This window comes from Ambystoma mexicanum, chromosome 8, assembly GCF_040938575.1.
Source record: "Ambystoma mexicanum isolate Mex_15411 chromosome 8, UKY_AmexF1_1, whole genome shotgun sequence".
Taxonomy (NCBI): domain Eukaryota; kingdom Metazoa; phylum Chordata; class Amphibia; order Caudata; family Ambystomatidae; genus Ambystoma; species Ambystoma mexicanum.
In genome coordinates this window covers 104,295,388-104,317,141 of record NC_090929.1, presented here as the reverse complement: position 1 = coordinate 104,317,141, position 21,754 = coordinate 104,295,388, and the positions used below count along the sequence as shown (strand labels likewise).

At 49.3% G+C, this 21,754-nt stretch overlaps 1 protein-coding gene across 8 annotated transcripts in view; it reads left to right on the top strand.

The window, feature by feature from the left end:
- Positions 1-1,379: 1,379 nt before the first annotated feature.
- PBX3 (PBX homeobox 3) overlaps positions 1,380-21,754 on the top strand; it is a 325,178-nt gene continuing 304,803 nt past the window's right edge. For 3 of the 8 annotated variants that reach the window (XM_069609396.1, XM_069609398.1, XM_069609399.1), the window contains exons 1-2: positions 1,380-3,276; positions 4,990-5,063. In XM_069609396.1, the coding sequence (XP_069465497.1) occupies positions 3,071-3,276; positions 4,990-5,063 (280 nt within the window). In that variant the 5' untranslated portion in view covers positions 1,380-3,070. The remainder of the gene's footprint in view (positions 3,277-4,989; positions 5,064-21,754) is intronic. The other 5 variants (XR_011268488.1, XR_011268487.1, XM_069609400.1 and 2 more) reach the window with 3 other exon arrangements.

Sequence of the window (21,754 nt, the reverse complement as noted above, 5' to 3'; positions counted from 1 at the left end):
CAGTCTGGCACTATCCACACTGACTCGTCAACTCTTACCCTGGGGTTCTCCTTTGCCGTAAACCCCCAGTCTGGCACGGTCCACACTGACTCGTCAACTCTTACCCCGAGGTTCTCCTTTGCAGGAAACCCACAGTCTGGCGCTCTCCACACTGACTCGTCAACTCTTACCCCGAGGTTCTCCTTTGCAGGAAACCCACAGTCTGGCACTCTCCACACTGACTCGTCAACTCTTACCCTGAGGTTCTCCTTTGCGGGAAACCCCCAGTCTGGCACTCCTAGTACGAGCTCAGTTAAGCATTCCCAGAATGCACGATAGTTACAGAAAACAACACCCTGATTGTCATGACCAGTAAGGCTCTGACTTGGAATAGCCAGAAAAACTCCTCGTTTTTTTTTTTCCCCGATACTTTAAGACCTTTAATAACAGATGCTTGCAATTGGTTGGCGTTGAAAAAAGTGGGTGAAAATTCCGTACAAATTAAAAATAAGGTTGTTAAAAATCTCAGTTTGAGCAGATACAAAACAATTTTAAAAACCTTTAAAAAAGGTGTATTGAGAGAAAATAGGCTTCTAAAAACATGTTTGTCATTCCCATAAAACTCCTAGTTTTGACACTCCCAGACTAGACATTTCTAGTAAGCTCCCAGTTTGACATTCACAGTAAACTTGACATTCCCACCATACTCTTAGTTTGTAATTGACAGAAGCTCCCGGTTTGACATTCCATGTAAACTTGACATACCCAGGTCGCTCTAAGCTTAAAATTCCCGGTAAGGTGGACGTTCCCAGTAAGATTCTGGTTGACTTTGACAGAAGGCTTTCAGTTTGACATTCCCAGGGTGTCTGATCCCCAGTGAGCTCCCGCTTCCTGGATTCGTAGCATTGAAATTCCTTGGCAAATGTGGCTTTTTATCAGGCGCGATGTTGAGCGACCATACCCCCTCACTCCCCCCTTCCCCCAAATGTGGAAATATTGTGGGAGATAATGCAAGAAAACTGTGCGGAATTGCACAGCTGGGTTGATTGCGCGCATCTGTCTCTGTGCTTAAAAGATGCTTTAAGATGCAAGCATAAAAAGGAAGCAGTGTCTGATGACTGCCCCCCCCCCATACTCTCATCTCCACCCCCACTTACCCCCCTCCTCTCCTGCCGCCATGGCAACCAAGAGAGCAGTGCAGGCGGCGGCCACGCGCCAACCAAGCAGGGCCTGGGATGGAAAGGAGACAGCAGGCAGCGCTGGAACCGAAAGGAAAAGGCTTTCCCCGGCGGTGAGGCCCCGGCCCCCCCTCGACGTCAGGTCCGCCCGTGCACCAATGGCGGCCGGGCCCCGCCCCCCGGAGGGCGGGGCCTGCGCCCATTATTTATATTTTCTATTTGCTCCCCTCCTCGGAGCTCGGGCACGTCGGCAGTGAGTGAGTGGCGTTGGCAGACTGTCAATCCCTCAGCAGAGGCTCCATCAGGCCAGGAACATAAAACACACACACAGTTGCCCGGCCGGCCCCATAAATCCCCGCCCGCCGCCTCGTATATATTATTAGCATTTCATTTTTAAGCACATTTGCCTCCGAGCCTTGCAATTAATATCTTTTTTCCTGCCTTCTTCACGTCCTCGCCTCCTTCCTCAAAACTTTTTGATTCCTCTCCGGCACATTCTGTGGAGTTCTCTATTTTATATTTTGCTTTTCTTTTTATCATCTGCCTTTTTTCCCCCCTCACTCTCCTGCCAAAAGGATTTGAAAGTAAGTTTTGTGCAAGAGGACTTAATTTTTTTTTTCTTGAACCAGGAGGTGCTTGTAGAAGAAGAAGGAAAAAAGGCTGGACGTTTGCATGTGCAGAGCGAGCAGCGGACTCCAGGACTCGCGCTTGCATTTTGATTTTATTTCGTGTTTATTTTGTATTCCCCGCTCCACAGAAGTCGCCAGGGCAGAGGTCGTCAGCCCCGTGGAGTGAGAAGAGGGAGAAGATCTCAGCGGCTTCATTGGCATTCCGGAGCGCTGGCGAGGAAAGAGAGGGGAGATCCGCGGACTCGGCGCGCACGTCCGCGGACTCGGCGCCGAGTGGGGCGCGAGCAGCAAGTGACGGCTAATCATTCTGGGCGTCCCCAGCCAGAGGATTCATCAGTCTCCCGCCGCTGATTGCCCCGGACAGGCTTCATCACCCCATCCACGAAAATACCGCTCCAGGAATATCCACGCCGCGCCCTGCTTTTTCTGGGGTGCTTTTTTTTTCATCTCCCCTAAATCGGACAATTGCTTTCTTTTTTGTTTTTACTGAAGAAAAAAAACTATTAAGAAAAACAAAAGAAACAATCCAGCGATCATTGAAGGCTGCTGTGGAGACATTTCTGCGCGATGACGAGCAGCGGGGTGTGAAGATTTCAAAGGGGAAGACCCCCGGATCAGACAAGTTCGAGGGGAGACGCCGGTGTCTGGAGCGTTTTCATGCAGAGACCCCTGACAGCTGCCTAGCCTTCCCCAGGGCCGGCGGCGCCTTCTGAAAGGATTTTGCGAATATCTCACGGCCTGGGGCCATCCTGGGACTGGGGGGGCCCGGGCCGCAAGAATAGCCAGAGACATGAAAGGCAGCCCACAGGACAGTGGGTGACAGTCCGTGACCGCTGAAGATTTTGGGCACAATAGCCCGAAACGGAGGACTAGAGACCCGCCTGTAAAGGTTTCACCGGCAAAGTTTGCTATTTTCTGGGGAAATACCCTGAGTGTCCAGGATCTGAGGATTTTCCGCAGGGACGCCGAGGTCTGAAGATTTCGTGCTAAGACCCCGAAGACTTTCCTGAAAAGAGCCCGGGGCTCGAGGCGTCTCCGGCCAGGACCCCGGCTCCGGGAGATGCCCTGGCCAAAACCCTGAGGTCTCAGGGATCAGCCTGCCTGAGATGCTGCTGTGAACCTCCCCGGCACTGCTAGGCGGCTGGGGCGCCCCGAGAGCCGCCGCCGCCGCTGCAGCGCCCCGCTCCTCGCAGGCGCCCGCCGGGGTGCTTCCACCCTCCCTCCCTGAGCCCCCCAGCCATTGATCGGGCTGCGGTGCTGCTGTGCGTCGGCGGCCGGCGGACTATGGACGAGCAGTCCAGGATGTTGCAGACTCTGGCCGGGGTGAACCTGGCTGGCCACTCTGTGCAGGGCGGCATGTCCCTGGTGGCGCCCCAGCACGGCGGGCACGACGGGAGCGAGCAGGGCGACGGCCGGAAGCAGGACATCGGCGACATCCTTCACCAGATCATGACCATCACGGACCAGAGCCTGGACGAGGCGCAGGCAAAGTTGGTGCCTCTTCTTCGCCTTTCTCCCTTCCCTTGCGTCCTCCCCCCCAACCCCCCACCTCACAGGGCAGCTCCCGAGCGCGTCCGCGGACCTCAAATCCGCTCCACCATACCCGGCCTCGCCTGTATTCCGCACACGAGCCCCCCGACCCTATTAATAAGTGCAAACATCTGTACCATGTCCAGCGCCACATCTGTATCAAAGCTCCCCGTTTAGCCCTTTGCACTCTCCCTTCGTTTTTAATAGAATGTCAATTTGCTCTTGTCTATAATGTTTAAGCATCTTAAAATATCCCTTTCTTATATGTGCGTGCCCCCCTTTAACCCCTACTCACCAGTTGGAAAACCCCTGCCCCCTTAGGGGGTCAAAACAAGCCTCTGATCTGACTTCTGCGGTGCTGGCATGGGTGCCCTTGCCATCACTGTCCCACGCAACTTCCCTGTGAATGTGCACAGCCTAGTCGGGGGCTTCGCTTATTCTACAATCGCGCCCCCCCCCCCCACGCCCTCTAATTCCCAGTGACCCGTTGCTCGGCACCCGTGGAGGAAGCGGCGGCTTTATAGCCTGGGGTCACCGGGGGAGCAGCCGGGGCCGTTTTAATGATATATTACAGCCGCGTCCGTGCTGCCTGCATGCTGCGCCCCCCCCCTCCCCCTAGATGTTTAACCTCATTTACCGCCCGCATCTTGTTTTTCATGCCCCCACCTCTCCCATGTCAGGTGAATGTACCTCCATTCTGTTGCTTCTGTTTGTTTGGGAATGAGACCCCCACTGCCTGCTTAAGGGTGTTTGAAGGGTATGCACCAGTACACGGTGCACGTGTTAGGTGTGAGGTTTCCGAGACCGGGCCCTTGTTTACCTTTAATTCAGAGAATGTTCTCAGATGTGACTTGTGATTTTAACACTCAACCCCCCCCCCCCCCCCAACAAGTCTCCAAAAACAAGTTTTCCCGCGAGCCCCTGTGCAGAGAGGCCTGCTCACACAATGCCCCACCCACATGCCCGCAGGGGTCGTGACCCCACTGTGCCCTTTAGCCAGCTTCCATCAGAGGGGCTAGGCAAGTGTAACTTTTATTGTAGGACAGTGTGATGGCTTTGGGGGGCGACCCAGGAGACGGTCAGACCCCAACGCATGCACAACACTGCCTGTTGCAAGTCCAGAAATCACTTTGAAGGCCTCGTAGGGAGCAACCCCCGGGCATCGTGGGTAGCCGCCCCCGGGCACCCTCCTGGTGAATGCTGAACCGAGGTCAGCTGATGCCAGCGCCCCTTGTCAGCTTTTGTGTAAAGGCAGCTGCAGGGGCCGCTGTCAAATATTTGGAAAAACAAAAGCACGTCTGAAAACCGGCTCTGACCAGCGGTTCCTCACACTAGACTTGTGCGTTTTAGCTTGCTCCGTTAGCGCTGCTCCTTGCGCTGGTGGCATCGAAGCGCTTCAATCATAGAACTTTTGTATTTGCCCACATTATACGCAGACTGGTCTTGGCTCTGGGCCTCTGTTATTGTTAATACATCACTTTGCCTGATCGCCACAATGGCCACTTTTTGGGAGCGCGAAAGTGAAGGAAGGCCTGACCCCTTTCCCACCCCCGATATCTACTTCCCACCCCCGCCTGGATAATGCAAGTCGTTTATTGCACCTTGCTATGATAAATACCATGGCCGCATTTTGCAATCGGCGATGCTGACATCTCGCGCTTTTCTCCCCCCAGGAAACATGCCTTGAACTGCCACCGCATGAAGCCCGCCCTCTTCAGCGTCCTCTGCGAAATCAAGGAAAAAACAGGTAAGAACGCGCCGCTGTGGGGCCGGGGATCAGTCCCCACCCGCGGGGGGCTCTGTGTCCTGCCCCCCCCCCCCCAGAGACAGTTGTGCTTTTATGTCGTGTTTTGCTAGGCAGTCGGCCTTGTAGTTACCGAGAGGCCGAGGTTGGCCACGTCCAGGACCTTCAAAGTGCCAGCAAATGGTGATCTGTAGGGGGGCATCGGGGCATGCAGGGCGACTCTTGGGAGCCATGCGAGTCATTGGCGAGTGGCAAGAGGGTGGGGGGGGGGCTTTCACATCAGTGTGGAAGCCGCCTGAAACTGCATGGCGGTGCATCGCTTTCTTAAATTGGCCTACCTGGACGCCATTCGGCGCTGTGTTCGAGAAGGCATTATAAGTGTCAGTAAAGTAAATGCTGCAGAAGGGCGTTCGGTTGTCTCTGTGTCCCCAGACTGAAGGCCAACGGGCAGTGTGTGCTTTGGGCACTGCCAGGCGGGTATTCTTGTTGATAACTCGGACCCCTGCGATTGTGGTGTCATTCGGAGTGTGTTGGCATGAAGTGTGCACGCTGTGTCCGAGGGAAAGGGACGTGTAACCCATAACACGAGGTGGCTAAACTCAGGGCAGAGGGTGTCTGTTATTGCATACATACCTTTCGCGCATTTTCTGTGCACAGGTTTCAAGTGTGCATGGGATTTTGAGACGAAAATCTACGCAAATAGAATTTGGTGCTTTCGGTTATTCCATTTTGCAGTTGTATTGAAAAAGCAGTTTGCACACCACCACAACATGGCATTTGCATCTGAATTTGTTTGAAGACCAGGAATGTCAATTTCGACCAGACATGACTTACAATAACACAGAAATGACTTAGTTACAATAACACTGAAATGACACAGAAATGACAAACAATAACAGAAAAGACTTACAATAACACATCTACAGATGATGGTGGAAGCATTCCCATGATGGAGGCCTGTACAATAGCACAAAGATGAGAAGAAGTGCTGAGGCAGTTTGTGAGGGTGTAGAAAAAGTGGCACAAAGACCAGAGACAAAACAAACAGGAAAAATATATTTCTATGTAAGAAAACAGGTGACTTACAACGGTAACATTAACCACGTGCCGGCGAATGTGCCAACATTCATCCACTTAAAATGTGAAATAAATGACCACACTAGCAAGAAAGAAGGGCCTTTTCACCAACATGATAGTGATGTTGTATGATTATATAGCACTTCAGGCCAGTCTTCCAGCTTCTAAGCACCGTATCAACAGGTATTACTATTATTGCTACCAAATGTTCAAGATTTTCTGATTTATCAACCTTGGAAAGACGAGAGGCTATGTTGTATGAATATTGCGTTCTTATCTAGCGCTTCATGCCACAGTCCTCCAGCATCTAAGCGCTGTATTAGGACCTGTTTTTCAAGATTATTTAATTTCTCAACCTTGGAAGGATGAGAGGGTAACTTGGCCTCGGCGCTCGGTTCGAGCTTGTGAAGCGCAGGCCGCCCTCATGCCAGAGACCAGCACTTTGGCCATGTAGCTGTCCACCCCCCCGTTCTAAGGTAGACAGTTGGAGATGCGTGTTGGTACCTCCAGATGAACACACACTTGCCTGTCGTGTGAACACAACACTATACAGCACGGGGTTGGTTCCCTGAATCATCTTAACAAAAGCACTCTCCTCGCAGCACTGCCCCGGACTTGCCAGTCTGCCGCCGCCACAAAGGGTGCAGGACCACGTCCCTCAACCCGTAGCATGCCCGTGAATTACCATGCCAACGGAACCGTTCAAGAATGTGTGCGTTGCGCTGCACGTGTGTGTTGAGTTTATTATAGCGCCAGCGCAGCTGGGGAAAGCAACGGAGCGCTGCAGAACAGGGTGGTGCGTCAGTAAGTGGGCGCACTAATATAACTAGAATTAAAAGGATAGACAGTTAAGGGCACACCTGGAAGGTCATTGAAGCTAGTTATTGAGCGGTGCCCCCAGTTTCACACGCATCCATGCGTACCTTATATAGCGGATCGAAGCTCCAGGAAACTCGACCCCCTTGCAAGTTATCTACAGCTGGCCTTCTTTTGCACTGAGTGACGGACCAGCCCTCCGGTGCCCCCCCCCCCCCCTCTCCGGCGGGCGCAGTCTGGTGGCTGCCCCGCTGATGTACATGAAGATGGATTCGGCGGAAGATGGCATTACTCTGGCTAGTGGTGATGGGTTTTTAGCAGCCCTCGATTCCCATTCAAATTCCGCCCCCCCCCTCTCGCCTGAGGCTGCACTACTCTGCATTCCTTCCTCTCCTCCTGCCAAACTTTTCCCTCGCCCAGTTTACGCCGAGGCGCCCGCCTTCCGCGGGCAGGTAGATCTCTCCCGCGGGCAGATGCCAAGCCAGGGGGCGCGGGAGCCCCAAATTGCCTTCTTAGCCGCCCTGGGTAGCGAGGAAAGCGGAGGCGCCGGGCTCAAGGTGAGTGAAGGCGCTTTCAAAAACACCCGATTTATTGGCGGGTATTTTCTGTGCAAGGGGAAGGGGTGGTTTGTAAGTTGGGAATCCTTCTGCGTGCCAGTGGGTGAGGTGGGCAGGGTGCGTTACAGTGTTCCTCGCAGGGACCCGGGCAAACCAGGCTTTAGTGAACACGTTTTAAAAAAATAGAATTTATACCGTTTTAAAACAGCATTCCACCAAAGTGACTGCACTTCTCCCAGGGGGGTAGTCAGCAAGGGTCGCGGGCGACTCTTGCAATGTGCACACACAGTTGCTTTGCCCAGCTGCGAGGACACCCGCGGGGATGCACACCTCCGACCGTGCACACACACAGTGCACGGACACTGCATTTAGGAGTTACCCCCGGCCATGCGTTTAACCCATAACCCGCTGGTGCACCCATGCAATAACCCCGCTTCAAATCACAGACCAGTTTATTAATGACAGTAAATGCACGCGTGTGCACGCGTTTATCTCTTTGTGTGAAGGACCGACGCTGTCCTGTGTAGTGAACGGCTCGGAGCATTTCAAGTCCCCCTGCTTCAGTAAATATACTTTTTTGCTATTCTCAATATTATGTTCTTTTTCACTTTTTTAAGGCAGTGCCCCTAGTTCTTTAAATCTAAATAATAATACCATTTGTAACTCCAAATCCTTGAAACAAGGTTGCATCTTATCGGCACACCTGCCTGGGAGTTTTTATTTATTTGCGTGGGTTATTAGATATGAGGATTGCTGCGGTGCTTTGGGTGGCAGGGCACATCTCCCAGCATGCACTGGGCAGGCAGGGTGGCACGGGCGTGGCCGGTAGAAAGTGTGCACGGCAAGGTCTTAGAAGTGCTTGATTTGTGCAGCATTCTCTCAATTGCAGGGCAGTCTTTGACACAGTTGAATATGGCTGTGCAGGGGCGTTGCTAGGGGGGCTAAGGGGGCTATAGCCCCGGATCTTTTGGTTGTAGCCCCGGATAGAATCTCAAGAGCTACAGCCAAAAGACCAGCTAGCCCCCAGTCCCAACAGTTCTGACATCAGCGTAGCCCCGGGTCTTTTCCAGACCTAGCAACTCCCCTGTGGCTGCGCCAGACTAGAGACACGCATAACTCTAATTAGGAAAGCATGGTATTTTTTTTTTCTATCTGCACGTCTGTGCATTACTGCAGGCAACCACAAGGGTGCAGGCGCGCTCAGATCCTCGAGCTGGAAATGGACGGGCATTTTAATGGTTTGGACAGAGCAGCCTACACCTGTGATGGGCCGCAGTGATATCAGGGCCGCCTCTTGCTCGACGCTGCCTTTTATTGTCAGCTCTCTCTATCAGGGGCACGTGGCAACGTGATTCCGGTTGTCAGGCGGCGGCTCTCCTCACGCGGCCCCGTGATTGGTGCATCGCGCGGCACAGTTCGGGAGACCCCAGGCTCTGGCAGCAGTCAGCAAAGGTGCTGATGGCTGGTGTGAGTTTGCAAGGGATCTGCGTTCACGGAACGCCTGGTTGCTTTGCCAATGGCTAGTCAGCACAGGGGATTGAGTCCTGGTGATATAGGTGTGTGGGCAGTGGTAGAAGTGTACAGAAAAAAAATGTGGATATGTGGCCTCTGCAGGGAGAAGGTGGGCGAGGTATGGTGCAACATGTGACAAGTTTTGCGGTGGGGGCACTGCAACAGTCCACTAGTAACTAAGGTTCCTATTACAACTTTGCACTTGCACAGGGACATGAATAGACACATGCACTATATAGAATTGTATAAATAGAAGAAAAGGAAAGGGAAAGGGAACTCCGCTCCCGACAGTTCCCGCTCACTTCGATCACTCTGTAACGATGGTATGCCACGGTGGTACAATGCGTGAGGTATCCAAGCCACACAGATCTCTTCCTCCAGTGGTAGCGCCACAGTGAGACACCGCAGCAAGTATTCAGGGCACCCACGGCCGGGCGTGGGCCTTCTCACAGGAGGAGCGCGGGGTTTGCGTGTTCAGAGCTGGTGAGGGAAGGGGGCACTGACAGTTGCCAGCCAGGCCAAGATTTAGCACCCCCTATAAAGCGCGCGCAGACCCTAAACTCGTTCATTTACTAGTGGTGTCTAATAGCGGGCATGATGCGCGCCCAGATTTGTGGCCTTTGTGAGGCTTTTAAGCAGGAGTGACTGGGGAAGGCCATAAAACTTAATGAACTTCTAGACTGCAGGAGGTGTCCGCAGGGGGAGGGCGAGAGAGAGAGAGAGAGAGGCCTGCTCGGCTGCATGGGCGGCTCCGAGACATGTTTATGGGAAAGGGAAAGCAGCAAAGGATCGGGAAACGCACTGACCTGAGCAGCAAGGTGCGTGCCTCTAACGTGCAAGAATTCTAGCGCTGCGAGGCGCAGAGCGTGCTGGGGGCGAGAGCTGGAGCCTGTGTGCTGTATGCAGTGTATGCAATCTAGCCATTTGGCGTTTACTTTTCTCTTTCTCCCCCTCTCTCTCTCCCTATCCACCAACATATTTATCTACCCCCCCCTCTCTCTCTCTCTTTCTCTCTCTCTCTCTTTCTCTCCCAACATATCTCTCTACCCCTCGCTCTCTCTTTCTTTCCCTTCCTGTCTCTCTTCCCCACCCCTCTCTCTCTCCCTATCTACCAACATATCTATCTACCCCCTCCCTCTCTCTCTCTCTCGCTCTCCACCTCGCTTTCCCCCACCCCCTCTCTCTCTCTCTCTCTCTCTCTCTCTCTCTCTCTCTCTCTATCTACCTCTCCCAACATATAAATCGACCCCTTTCTCTCTCTTCCTCTTTATCTTTCCCATCCCCCTCTCTCTCTCTCCCTATCTACCAACATATCTATCTTCTCTCTCTCTCTCTCTCCCCCTCTTTCTCTCGCCCTCCCTCTTGCTCCTTTTCTACCAACATATCTCTCTACCCCTCTCTTTCACCCCCTCTCGCTCCCTCGCTGTTTTTACCTCTCTCTCTCCTCTCTCTCTCTCCCTACATATATTTTATTATTAGTTATTTGTTGTAACGCGCATCTCGCCCTCAGGCCTCCATACGTACATAAAACAAGACAAGACAAAAAGAGAGACTAGCAGACACAAGATTTCTTATGCATCTACCTCTCTCTCTTCTTCTCCCACCTTCCCTGTCGCCGTCCCTCCCCCTTTCTCTCTCCCTCCCTCGACCCCCCTCTCTGTCTTCTGCATATTTATTTAATATCAAGCTTGCTTTCTGTCTCACGCATGTATTGTGAGCATATTATATAATGTACAGTCGATGACGTGGCACACACAATATCACCCGCATGGCAGACGTTTACCGTCTTGTTCTCAGCACCTGGCAAGTAGATATATGATTAACCATCGCCACTGTAAAACCATGCAATAGGTCCGTGCACATTCTGAATGTTTAATGCTGGAACAGCTGCAACAACAGACCTGCTGTCCCCGGATCACCAGCGCTCTGGGACGGGCTTGTAAATGTACCCATGTTTGTTCTCTCTAGCGCTCCGTTGCTCCCGAGCTAGGTTAGCGCTATATAAAATAGAAATATACAAATACATTGCATGTTGCATGATAGAAGATATGAAATAGACGCATGAGGCCGTATGTGCATGGCAAGGGGGGGCTGGGCATCGTACGCCCGTTTCTTTTGGGTGGCGATATTAAGTCCTGTAGAAATAGGCCATTTCATTTATTGATTATGGGTTGGACAGGCACAGCCTTTGAACCAGTGCGTTAAAGTACACCAAATGCCGATGCTCCAGTCTCGTGCAAGGGGAACTATTATTATTCGACCCTATATATACCTGTCCCAAAATATGCATCTCGTTATTTGAAAATAAGGATGGTCCCAGCGCTGTCACCTGGGGGCCCACGCCACCCACTGCTCAACAACGCCCCCGAGGTGCTTATGTGATGTCAGCGGTTCTCATAAACACATTCCTGTATGTATATAAGTCGTTGTTAAGGCCCCACGACACATCTCACCGTCAAGAGGTGGGGGGCGGCTCCTTACTGCACGAGGCTCCAGCGATTGTTTTTAAAATATTAATAAACTAATCTGTTTAATAAAACACAGCACGCCGGTGCCATCATTATTCCATGGCCAAATTGTCTATTTTTCCTTTTCCCCCATACATATTACAAAAAAAGGCCCGGTTACTGTCACATGCAAAGGTTTTCTTGTGCGTGCATCCTTGCATTTTCCTGTGGTCGGAATGTGTTTCTCACAGCGGTGTTTGCGTGTGTTTGTGTAGGAGGCAGTGAGGAGAGGGGGCTGGCGGAGACGTAGCATACCCCCTTCTCACCGACGGTTATCGCACCTGGTCGCCCAGCCCCTGCAGCTTTCGAATGGGGATTTGGGGTCCAGTAGCACACGTGCAGACAGGTATGCAATTGCCAAGGACGAGTATGCATAGACTTGCATAATAGCCTGGCTCTTAAGGGGTTAACATGCTGCCCTCCAGAGCAGGCGCATCTCATCCTTGCAAGTGATTGACAGAAACCCCTGGCCTCGTGCGGGGACTATTTCGTGCTCCAGGCTGTTGTGAGTGCAATGCCCGCGGCCGTGGTGTTCTTTCCTCTGCCTGAATGTTGTGCCTGTTTGAATCGCAGGCTCATCACCTCAGAATGAACCTGTCCTGTCACTGCCCCCCTCCACCTCCACCCCCACCCTGGGAACCAGGCTCGGTGTGTTTTCTCACTCTGCAGACCCGGGTCTTATCAAAGTGATCACCTTGATAAGGCCCGCGTTTTCACCTCCAGGTGACTGACCCTTTGTGACTCTGTGGCCCCTCGCCCCAGCAGGCCATGGATGCAGTCAGCCATTCACATCAATATTCAATATACATTATTCGGGTTTCGTGCAGTGGCCGCTTTTATAAACTGTGACTGGGGCTTCCACCCAGCTCGTGAATCCCCCCCTTTGCAGCGGGCCGTCACCGTCGCTTTGAAGCGCTTTCTTATGCAAGCTGCGCAGTAGCACCTTTGCAGGATTCTCACACGAAGCCTCGCGAGATAATGCAAATCGCGTTGAACTGAGTAAGGAGGCAGCCACAGCGCGTGCGCATGTCTTCGCCGAGCCACGTGATTCAAAGCCTTCCCCCAACATGAACCCCTCTTTATTGAGCAGGAACCCAGCTGGGAAACACCGGAGCAGTGCCAGGGCTCATTGGAAGCACCGAAAGCGATCTGACATGGGTTTCTGTAACCTAACTTCAGACCTACTATATGGCAGTGGCTTATGCTATACAATATTTATACTGCGCCCATCACCACCATGGCGGTGTTCTCGATCCTGGCCTTGCCCAAAAGGTCTCGTGCCCGGCCTTGCCCAAAAGGTGACATAGTGTCACTACGCCCTGGTGTAAAGCAGACCTCAGTCTGTGTAGTGGAGAGGGTAGAGCTGGGTAAGGGGGGATAGGAAAGAGGGATTAGGCGTTAAAACAAACACATTCAGAGGGGACAGAGAATTGGGAAGTGGGGGTGTGTGTTTCTTAACTGTGATAAGTTGACGGTAGGCATGAGAGGGGGGTCTCAGGAGTGCACAGCCCGGTGTAGAGCAGAGCTGTGCTGTGATGGCAATAGCTAGACCCGACGAAGCGCGGTACAGGAGTAGTTGGTGAGTAGGTGCATGCTGGACTTACAAGGTACTCAGGCAGGCCCTGGTAGTATGACTGATTGACAGGCTGCAATATGACGTATGCACGCTTGTAGGTACAGGATTTACGGAACGCGACCCTAGCTGGGAACAACCGAGCGCTGTATACAGGGGACAGACTCCAGGGGTTACTAGAAGGGTGCAGGGGCATCAGTGGCTCCGGGAGTGGTAGGGGAAGAGGGGAGGCCTGAAGTCCAGTGGAGGAGAAGTAAGGTTGAGTGGAGCCATGAGTGATTGGTGAGATGTTCTTTGAAGAGTAGGGTCTTCAGGTAATTCCGGAAGCCTAGGATGACGGTCACAGCTGTAGAGCTATTGTCAGTCCGCGGCCAATGTCAGCAAGTTGTATTATCCACAAACTGTCGTTGGACTTTGACAGCCTTCTGTTTTAATTTTCTTGAATGGAGTACTGTGAGAAAGATGTAGGTATATGAGCGTGCCCGCGCGCACACACACACACACACTGATTATTGCATTTGTAAACATACACTTTATTGCTCTGGAGGTTTATGCATTAACGGAACAATAAGCTTTACAAGTGCTCTGGCCTGTAGCTAGGATGGCAATGCCATCACCGCAGGCCTGCGGCCAAATCCTTGCTGATCGGGGTCCTTATTATTAAGGGTCTAAAAAAATTAATTTCAAACTTTTCTTAATATTGCCCATATAAGCAACCCCAACTCTGCTGTAGAGCTGCCTATGGAATTTTCTGCGCCTAACCTCTATTTCGTGTACACAATTCGCAATTTGCAGAGCTAATCTTTCTGGTGGTATTGCCTAGCAGGTGGCCCTGAGCGTAATGTTTAATTATCTATCCTCGAAGCCAGAATGTAATGAAAGCAATAGTAATTGTAATGATTACCAGTGACACAGTTCATATTAACATGTAGGATATCGCTGAGCAAGTGTAACCATATAGGACGCGGGAGCGGCGCGCTCTTTCGACATCGCAACGGCAAACAGGCCCTTGCAGACTCTGGTGACTTCTGCAATTATGAGTTTGTTTGGTGAACACTAGTAAAACAGTGTGTGGTAGAAGTGTGTGCAGAGAGAGAGAGAGAGAGAGAGAGAGGATACATAAAGTGGACAGTTTTGCAATGCAAAGTGGTTTGTGTTTTTTTATTTTTTTTGTTTTTTTGAAAGATTTCTTGGCTCTCTGCAAACTGCTATTGTGAGCCCGCAGCAGATTTTCTCATTGCTAATGCCCGGGAAGTATTAATTCACTTTGATATGCTAATTAGAGGGCATTATGCAAGAAATGAGATTAAGTGGCTGCGTGAAGCCATTTGCCTGTCACTAAATTGAGAGCTTTAGCATCAGGCGGGGGGGGCTTTGTTTTTCCCCCCAGTTTCTCTTGGTTTTGCATATAAATAAAATTGATTGAAAGGTGCAGAGAAGACTCTGCGAGACCGGTGCTTCTGTTCCCCGCCTTTGATTATGTAAACCTAATGTTACTTTGTGTGAATATTAATTGCTGGCAAGGAATTATGCAGAACACGAGCAGTTCTATTGTAGTCTGTCACTGTATTAAAGAAAAATCCCCCTTTGTGTTCTGCCTTTTACTCCCTTGCAGCTCTAAGCCATCCCCATTCAACGTAAACAGTTGTGTTGGATTGTGTACTACCCGTTGCTTAAAAGTGACGTGTAGGTGGAGGCTCCGCTGCGGTCTTAAAGCGATGTTCTTGCCCACTCGACTTTATAATCCTATTTGGGGTGTTCGACTTTCCCGTGGCAAGCACAAAGATCGAGTGCCCCATTGTTGTAAGGCATTGGATGTTAAGCTGGCTATTAAATTGATGTATTTTGGCACAAGGCGATATAACGAATGGCTCGGTGGCTTACATGTCAAGTGTCTCACTTATGAATATTGCTGACTGGCATCCAGGATGAAGCATTGCTCCGCACAGCTTTGTGAACTGCGCGTGGCCGTGTTTTAAATTCAAGCCTTGGCGCGTCCCTTATTTTGTGGAGAACGTAAAATGAGTGATTTGGCCTTCTTATAAAAACAGAAATTCCATTTTCATTTAGTAAAAAAAAAACTCCTATGCAAAACAATAGCAACAGTTGTTCTTTGGTGCCATTGCAGTATGCATCTACAGTATCTGACACATGGAAATGCTGTTACTATTTGGTCTTTGTTAAATGTCAGATAAGGGAGTAATTCCATTTAAACGTAAAACTGAAATTGACCTGAAATGACAGAGTTCTCAGAAGACTGGCCTTTTCCATAGTGGTGCTCCCTTGTTGTTTCTTCTTGGGCATCAACTCTGTAGTTTTTCGGCTCCGAATTCAATGGAGCGAACATTGGCCTATACCGACCCACATCAGAGCCCTTCATAAAGACATTCAATTCCGCATTGTCTAGTGAATTATTCTGTACATTAGATCAGCACATGGCGATGAAATATTGACGCAGAAAAAAAAGTCTAACAAATTCTGTGGTGCATCTCATTTGACCGCAACAATATACTCATTAGTATTAGCGGGAACATTCTGATTGTCTGAAAAAGTATAAAGGATTAAAAAAATTAATTTGTGAATTATTGGGGTCCCACTGCTTCTTGCTGGGGATTCCAAATTTTAGCCCAAGTCTGCCTGCGTGAAACGTCAATGTTAGGAACTAGTGAGATGTGAGTGTCTTTGGAGATCTTGGGTTATTTCGAGCAAAATGGGAAAAAAAAGTTACGCTCCCTTATGATTCTTCCTGTAGTGGTACTCACAACCACCTAATTACAGGAATCTGTTAGCCAGCAAAGCAGTCCAATGTTTTCAGAATTTCTTCATTCCCGGCACCCCTTGTCGGAATCCCGATACCAAGAACCTTCCTGGGGACGTATTGACGTGTTGGCTCTTGACCTTTTGACTGAGACCTGAAACAGAAATTGAATCCTTGAAAATGAAATGACAGACCCCACATACATACATTCTGGGCTGTCAGTCCATTACATGAACTAATTTTCGCTAACCTAAATTTATGGCATTTGGTGGTCAGGAAGTAAATATTTCGTGCTTTCAGTATACTAAGGGCTAAATAATATTCTAGTTGCTTGGACCAAATAAATCAATTGTCTTTACTGGTTGATTACCTTACTAACGTGCTGCCGTTTGAGTGCCACCATTGCAATGCAACTGTCATGTTTTTGTAATGTGCGATATGTGTGGCGGTTTTCAGTGTTTATTAGCAGTACTGGTTCTTAATATTATATTTTTTCATATTTGATGAATGGCAGGCGGGGGACATTTTAACAGCGTTTGCTTGTGATTCTTAGCTCTGGGGGATACTGTGAACTGGTGCTCAAATGCTGGCTTCTCTTGTACATATAAGGATACCTAACGCAGCGCAGGAATACTTTTCTCCAGAAGCGAGCCATATTGCTAAATGTGTTTTGCTTCAATTTGTTCTTGCTGTTAAATCTTTCTCCGTGCATTCCCTTAATGTTAAATATTTAATTATGAAGCATTCGTTTATTTGTTTTGCCATGTTTCATCTTCTGGCGATTTTGATAACGGAGGAGTGTAACAAACAGGGGGCGGGTAGTGATACATTCCAGTATGATTACAGCCGTGACATTAAAGGTTATCCATTGGAGTCCAGAGAGTGTTCACGGTGTGCTACGCAGCGGAGCGGCGCAGTGAGTGTAGTCCTCGGGTGGAAGAAGTGATCTTCTTGTGGGCGGTGACAGCTCTTAGACCAAAGGGGATGGCGTTTCAGTAGACAGAGTCCATGAGAGTGCACGGGGGAAGGGGGCTTGACCTGTGTTTTAAAGTTCCATAGGTCCATGACATGTGGTGAGGTGAGTGTTTATGATCTGAGGGGGAGGGGGCAGGGAAGTACTCAGTGATGTGTTCCAAAGCTCTTATGTTGTGCCTACTGACTACAGCAGTGGTCTCAGAGGGCCTAGGCTTATATGGAGATTGGTGTAGGGTGATCCCAGCCAGGGTTACCGAGACCTTAGTCTACGGAGGAAAAAGAAGCAGTGAGGAAAATAAGGGGATGAGGGAAAGGTGTCCTGCAGAAAGAAGAGTGGGAGCAAGGCCATGGATGGATTTGAAATCTAAATAAGGAATTTCCTCCAACCACACTTGCGCGTGGTGCAGATGTCTACGTTAGTCAGTCGAGTGTTGTTAATTCGTCAATGCTCGGATCTGGAATCCGCACTGGATCTCACGTCGCAGGATTCGCTGTGCGCAAGGGAACACCGAAGACGCAATGACTAGTGCAAGCAGATGCTTCTTTGCCGTTGACCCCATTTCGTCGAAGTAAAAATAGAGTGAAAGTGCTCCGCCTCTATTAATCATGTCCAATGATACAAGAAGTGCACATGCGTTGTTTTGCATGCTGGAGCTTATGTGGTCTTGTGTGCATTTTAATGAAATGTCATATTTAGAGTACCATAAATTCGAGTCCAACGTTGACTGGTTGCAATATACAGTAGTGACGCAACAAATGCAGCAGGAAACGCTCCTTCTGCAGCTCTGCCTGTGTGCCCCACACCGGCTCACCTTTGGAGACGGGTGGGGGAGGCCCAATCCATAATACTTCCCCATTCATTAATTGGCCTCTTGGTTGTTATTATGTTAACTTGCATTTGAATAGTGCCTCCTTCCATAGGTTATGGCACCAAAGCGCTTTGATGCGCAATAAGAGGAATAGACAGTGGCAGTCGCGACTGGGCTTTTGGTAAAGTAGCTACTTAGAGACATGGGCCGCGAGAAATACCAATATGGCAACACGTTTTGGTTAGTATCAGCTGCATTTGAACCTGTGACATAAAAGCGTACTTGGCCACAGAGCCTGGGTTCTTCCGATCTGCACGCGTCAACACAATAGCAGGCGCTAGCTTGCTCTCCTCCCCTCAGCCCCGCACTAACCTCCCAGCACCACCAACTTCAACCCGTCCTTAGGCGCCAAGAAGCCGTGAAGGTAGAAGAAGTCGTGCCATGGAAGAGCCAAGCAAATATCCCAATAAGCCACGGGTGCTTTAAGAGATGAGACCTCCTGAGTCCATGCTACGCCTACACAAGAGATCACAACACGTTTGCATTCAGCATTTCATTGTGCAGGTGTAAACCTGAGAACTTGGACTTCTGAGCCAAGGTCACAAATGATTGGCATTGGGCAGAGGGGAGCTCACCAGCCCAATTTTGTGAATATACAGCACTGACTACACACATTCCCCATTGGACCGTCATAGACCTAAAAAGGTGGAAAGCCATACAAATGACGCGTCTTGTGAAGAAGTTAGGGTGACCTGAAGTAATGGCCTTTGAGCTGCAAACCTTAAGGTGGAACTTCTAGTGTTGGGGTTCAGGGGGTGCCCCAAGAGCACTAGGCGATCCCCTGCAGCTCCATTAGGTCTAGCGATGCTCTTAGGATGGGTCCAGAATACTATGGAAAGAAGCTGGGGACTCTGACGTCAGGAACGCAATGTACGGGCTGCGCGCGTGTGGGAACGAGGGCGGGTGCCATAGCTGTACTACAGGCTGTTGTGTTTAAGGAGCTGGAAAAGAGGATGCCATCGTCTATGCTTCTATGCGCTACGTCGTAGCCCCCACAGTTGTGAACCCGTTAATGGACATTTATAGTTCCTTCTTCTGAGAGAGTGGATCCCACGACCCCAGCCCCATGTTTTTAGGCATGAAATGTTTACTGTTGAAAGTAAACTTTAATATCATGCTAATCTCAAATAAAAAGCTTAACCTGCTGCTACTTCAGGAGTACTTCCTCTCTTAGTAACATTCACACCCTTTTGTGGAATGCCATTGGCTGGAAGGAGAGCCATTGATAGTTAATTCAATGTTTGTGTTTGATTGCATTTATTATGAAGCCATGCATCAAAGGCGGTTTCTCGGACACGCTCTATTTCGGGCCTGTAGAGGCAGAGATGGCACTTGAGGTGGCATCCACTTATTTCAGGGGTCCGCAACCCAGAGGTTTTGGACCCGAACTCCCATCAGCCATAGCCAGCATAGTCAATGGTGAGGGATCATGGGAGTCATAGTCCAAAACACCTGGTGAGTCACAGGCTGCAGGTCCTTGCCTTATTTCAAACATGCACCTGAGGGTTTGTTTGGGTGGAGGGAGGCAATGTACCCTTATTCTATGAATGTCTCTATCAAAATACCTAAAGTGCTTTCAAGAAGAACTGCTCACATGCCCCTGGCACTGTATCCCGCCCCACCCCCATCAGGTGCTGTGCTGAGGGCATGGTCGCTGGCTATGCCCCAGACTCAGTGCCAATATCCACAGTCGCCCAAGGGCAGGCAGAACTCCTGGGTTGTGGTCCGCAGCTCTCCACGCCATGGGGGTACCCACAGGGCATTGTCGATGGCCATCTTGTCTGAGTACTGCCTCTAGGCCGTGGCCAACATTCGTGCCTCCAGACACAGTACTCATCCCCTCAGTAGCCATGGTCTCACACACACGACCCACTCTAAACACTGCAGCTTCTGTTCGCATTGGTGAGGTCAAATGTGATGTCATCCGTAATATCACTGAGCAGGTCATTTGCAAATTTATTTATGACATTACAAGAAGGGCATGTGGTAGGAGGAGCTATGGATGCCATGGAAACTGAAACTGGCAATGGTTTGCGGTGTCTGGGTTTTGAATTGGAACCTTAACTACTCCAGATTTTCTTCTAGGAATTGCTAAGGTTTTTATCTAACGTAGGTGGTGCCCAGCAGGCACTGAAGATAGGGTAACTGTGCTTGGGCCATAGCTACACCCAAAGGCAGCGTGCTTCTACATTTCGGTACAGCCCCGAGAGTGCATCATTCGGCTGTGATATCCCTCACACACTGTGCATGCATTTTCATACAGCAAATCATAGAGCACTTTCTTTTGGCTTCCAGAGCAGGGAAATTTTGTAGGTTTGACCGAGCAGTTAAGGCTGGCTAAGTGACCAAAGGAGTGAAAAGGACCATGTGTTAATCAAGGCTCGAAATGACGATTGGATAAGCAGGAGCTATAAGCAGCTCCTGGGTAGCCAGCATTAACTAGTCGGCGAGAGCGACTTCTGGGGAACGAGGAGCTAGTACATAGTGTTACGCAAATATAACTTCCACATCAAATGCAATCCTATAATTCAATCCATCATTTATGACCCCTTATGCTTTAAATGTCATATAGATGTGTCCCAATGCTTATTCATAGATTGTCCCCAAATTCACATAGTTGTGTTTGTTCGGCATCAGTTGGCCTGGGAGCTGCTGGTTTTAAGATAGCCAGGCTCTTCTGGGCTATAAGCAGGAGCTAAATAGCTCCCAGCTCCCCTCAGTCTCCAACTCTGGTTATTTCACTGATCCCCACCTGCAGAATGCTACTTATCATTTTTGAAAATGACAGTTTGGATATTTATTTATTAATCCATCCATCTTTCTATGTACTTACCTAGTTTTTAGTTAGTCTATCAAGAGCTAAAATGTATTACCCTATCTTATTAAATATATTTAGCAGTATACCTCTGCTGTGGAAATAATGTTGTATGCTGAATGACGCCCTCACGTCACCGTGATTTCTCATTCTTGCTAAGGTCATGAGACTCATAGCTCACACTCAATGGGATCACATTCCACTTTATGTTAACTTCATCTTCTGTGATCATACATGCTTTCATGAGTCGCAGCTGCATGGGAAAGTGGCGCCTGTGACATCACAAAGGTGTTCGCTTGACTGGCTCCCCATCGCCTGGCAACATCAGGAGGGTTACAGTTTCATGTTCAAAGCACATGAACACAGCCACCCTTGGACACAAGGAGAAACGAAAGCAAGCAGACTATTATTCAGCGGGTAAATTAGCGCAGTGGGTAAGGTGACTGCTGCGCAGATGTCAAACCACTTATTGAAAAGTACTGCCCCAATAAAAAAATGTGATATCTAGCCTTATATTAAGTTTTTTCCTAATCAGGAAATAAGAAGGATATTCCTGATGTTTTGATTTGCCCTTCTGGATTCCTGGGAAGTAATCGGCACTCAACGGTAAATACCTTATAAAGGCAAGTCCCTTTTTACGCACACTGCAGAACAAAGACAACCCGCTAGGGAAATAGGCCAGGAGATAGCGTTGCTAGGATAACAAGGTTTAATTGTACAGAATACAAATATCAGCAAAGGACTCTGCTGCTCGAGAGCCCTCCGACTCTAACAGTTACAAACAGGGGCTTAACACCCCCACACGCGTCACAAAATACAGTACCGATTCCTGGGAAGTAATCAGCACTAGACGGAAAATACCTTATCAGGGTCATCTTTATATATTGTGAAATAACCTTTTAATTATTGAAACATATGATAGGTCTTAAATTAGCATGTCTGGCCACAGAAAAAATACGATTCCTGATATTAGAGAAATGTGTGGCCAAGAAAGAATTTATATCATCAGAAAACTCTATGATGGGCGCATTCTATTTTTAGCATTAGTCACTTTCTGTAAAGATATTGACAATAATAAGTTATCATTTCTTAAAAGATGTGGATTGAATAATTCTTGTTTTAATTATGTATTGTACTGTATGTTTTTAGTGAATTCAATGCTGGGATTTTTTTTATATATTGGTTTATTTGAAACTATGTAAGCACCTAAAAATAAAATGTAACACCCATCAGTG